Source organism: Dipteris shenzhenensis, chromosome 32, assembly GCF_047967505.1.
Source record: "Dipteris shenzhenensis isolate YYH24624 ecotype China chromosome 32, Dip_SZ_1.0, whole genome shotgun sequence".
Taxonomy (NCBI): domain Eukaryota; kingdom Viridiplantae; phylum Streptophyta; class Polypodiopsida; order Gleicheniales; family Dipteridaceae; genus Dipteris; species Dipteris shenzhenensis.
Window position 1 is genome coordinate 9,283,529 of NC_141627.1, and position 2,964 is coordinate 9,286,492.

Below are 2,964 nucleotides of genomic sequence, written 5' to 3' on the forward strand. Positions count from 1 at the left end.
ATCTTGAAGGAAACCTAGAGTTTACATCTTGAAGGAGGCCTACAGTTTTCAGGGAGGCCTAGAATTTACATCTTGAAGGAGATGAAAGGATTCGGAAAGTTTACATCCTTAAGGAGTTCATATCCTTTCGAATTGAGAACAAAACGCCGACGAGCGTTGGATGCTGGTGGGGCCCACAACCAATTCTCGAGCGTCAGATGCACCACATGCGCAAGCTAGGTTGACACGAGTGGAGTAGAATCGTGAGAGGTGAGAGGTGGGTGTGTGAAGGGTGAGTGCCTAAGGTGACAAAGCAAGTGCTGAGAAGGAGCCAAGAAAGTGGGTGTGAGGGGTAATTGGGATAAAGCTTCAATCCATGGTAGTTAAATGCCAGTTATTTTCAGCAGAAGTCTCTGAATTATGGTACTCAGAAATAAGGCCCATGCCCATCAGCTTTATCTTAACTCTTTGCTAGCGTCTTCCATCATCTATGGAAGCCTCGCAGCTTAGTCTTCCCCTTCCCTTTGTTGTAGGCAGTCATAGAGATGCTCTCCTTACCAGTTTGCCTGAGCTTACAGAGAGTGAGGACATTTATCTCTCTCCACAGTACCGTTTCAACGACCTTTCAATCTTCAAGACCAACGATTTGATGCATTCGTATGTTAAGCGTGGCAGCATGCCGGATGCTCGTCATGTTTTTGATAGCATGCGCACGCGCAATGTGGCGTCATGGAACATTTTAATCCTCGGCTATGCCAAGCACGAAGACGGAGCGCGGGCTTTGGAATTGTATGCACGGATGCACCATGAAGGTATCCAACCGAACGACCGAACCTTCATTGGCGCATTGATGGCTTGCAGTAGCTTGGCAGCGATGCAAGAGGGCAATGATGTTAAAGGGGAATTCAACGGAAAAGGTTGCTTGGAGAAAGGTAAAGGCATCCACTCTGAAGTGGTGAGGAGCGGCTTTGAGTCGGATGCATTCGTGGGAACCACCTTAGCAACTATGTATGTGAAGTGTGGAAGCATACAGGACGCTTGGCATGTCTTTGAAGAGTTGCCTCATCGTAGCGTGGTTACATGGACTACCATGATCTTGGCATATGCAGAGCGAGAAGACAGTGCATGGGCTTTAGAGTTGTACGCACAGATGCACCAAGAAGGGGTCCAAGCCAATGATCGAACCTTTGTTGGCGCATTGAAGGCTTGCAGTAACCTGGCAGCATTGGAAGAGGGCAAGAAAGTTGAAGGAAAATCCATCAAAACAGAATGCCTGGCCAAAGGCAGAGTTATCCATTCCCAGGCAGCAGAGGCTGCCTGTGAATCAGATGTATTCGTGGGAACCACCTTGGTGAGTATGTATGTGAAATGTGGCAGCATGGAGGATGCGCGCTCAGTTTTTTATCAATTACATCATCGTAATGTGGTTACATGGAATGCCATGATCCTAGGCTATGCTGAGCAAGAAGACTGCAAACTGGCATTGGAATTGTATGCAAGGATGCACCAGGAAGGTGTCCAGCCTGATGATCGAACCTTTATTGGTGCATTGAAGGCTTGCAGTGGCCTGGCAGCCCTAGAAGAGGGCAAAAAAGTTGAAGGCAAATTTATGAAAATAGGGTGCCTGGTGGAAGGTAGAGCCATCCACTCCCAAGTTGTAAAGAGTGGCTTTGACTTGTATTTATTTGTGGGAAACATCTTGGTGAACATGTATGCAAAATGTGGGAGCATGGAGGATGCACGGTGTGTCTTTGATGAATTGCCTCATCGTGACGTTGTTACGTGGACAACCATGATCCTGGGGTATGCTGAGCAGGAAGAAAATGAAAAGGCTTTTAGATGTTATTTACATATGCAAGATCTTGGTCTGTCACCAAATATCCTTACATTTGCTGCCATCCTGAAAGCATGCAGCAACAGCGCAGCTCTGGAGATTGGAAAGGAACTGCATTCTCAGATTTGCAGGTGTAATTTTGAGACCAGTGCAATGGTGGCTACCAGTCTCATTCACATGTATGCTAAATGTGGGAGTATGGATGATGCCGAACAGTTGTTTGATGAATTGCCCAAAAGGGAGGTTGTAGGATGGACTGCATTGATTGCAGGATATGCACGCCAGGGAGAAAGTGAACTTGTGTTCCGTTTGTTTGAGAGAATGACACAGGAAGGCATACAGCCAAATGAGGTCACTTTTCTTAGTGTTCTCACTGTTTGTAGTCACGTAGGTCTAGTGGACAAGGGCCAAGAGTACTTTCAAGCTATGAGCAAGCAGTATGTGATTATGCCGACTCTTGAACATTATACTTGCATGGTTGATCTCCTCAGCCGTGCAGGCCAAGTGGATGAGGCAGTGGTGATGGTGGAGAAGATGCCTTTTCCACCTAGTATTCGTATATGGATGACAATTTTGGGTGCTTGCCAAAAGTGGAAGAATGTGGAGATTGGGAGGCATGCCTTTGAAAACGTGGTGAGATTAGATGAACAACGTCCTGCAGCATACGTGTTGATGGCAAACATATATAGTGATGCTCTAATGCACAAGGACCGTGATAAGATTGAGGTGCTGATGAGATTGATAGCTTGCTCAAGCGTGGAACAAGCCAGGTCAGATTTGGTGGACTGCTTGTCGCAAAATGGCACATATATTTGCGGTGTGTGAGAAGAGACAATCTCCAGAGAAGAAATGTATATGCAAAGCAACTGAAGGATGAAAGAATGTTATGCCTCTGTTAGGCTTTGTTAGGTGAGATATTTAATGATGATATGGAAAATGCTCTGCGGGCGAGGAAATGGCTGGAAAGAACGATGCATGCACAAGCTTTTTGATCTTTTTTGGATGCATGCATTTGTTGTGACTGATGGCACAGATTCCCAGGGATAAATTATGTATGCAAAGCTCATTCGATCTGAAATTTGGAGGAATGATTTGTGAAATGAAGAGGGAAAATGGATTCTGTGAGCACACTGACAAATCTGCAAAGCTTA

The 2,964-nt window shown here is 45.8% G+C and overlaps 1 protein-coding gene across 1 annotated transcript; it reads left to right on the plus strand.

Moving 5' to 3' along the window:
- Positions 1-469: 469 nt before the first annotated feature.
- LOC147880273 (pentatricopeptide repeat-containing protein At2g33680-like) lies at positions 470-2,638 on the plus strand. The gene has a single exon (XM_087370393.1). It carries the CDS (start codon positions 470-472, stop codon positions 2,636-2,638), a length of 2,169 nt encoding a protein of 722 aa, XP_087226519.1.
- The last annotated feature ends 326 nt before the right edge of the window (positions 2,639-2,964 follow it).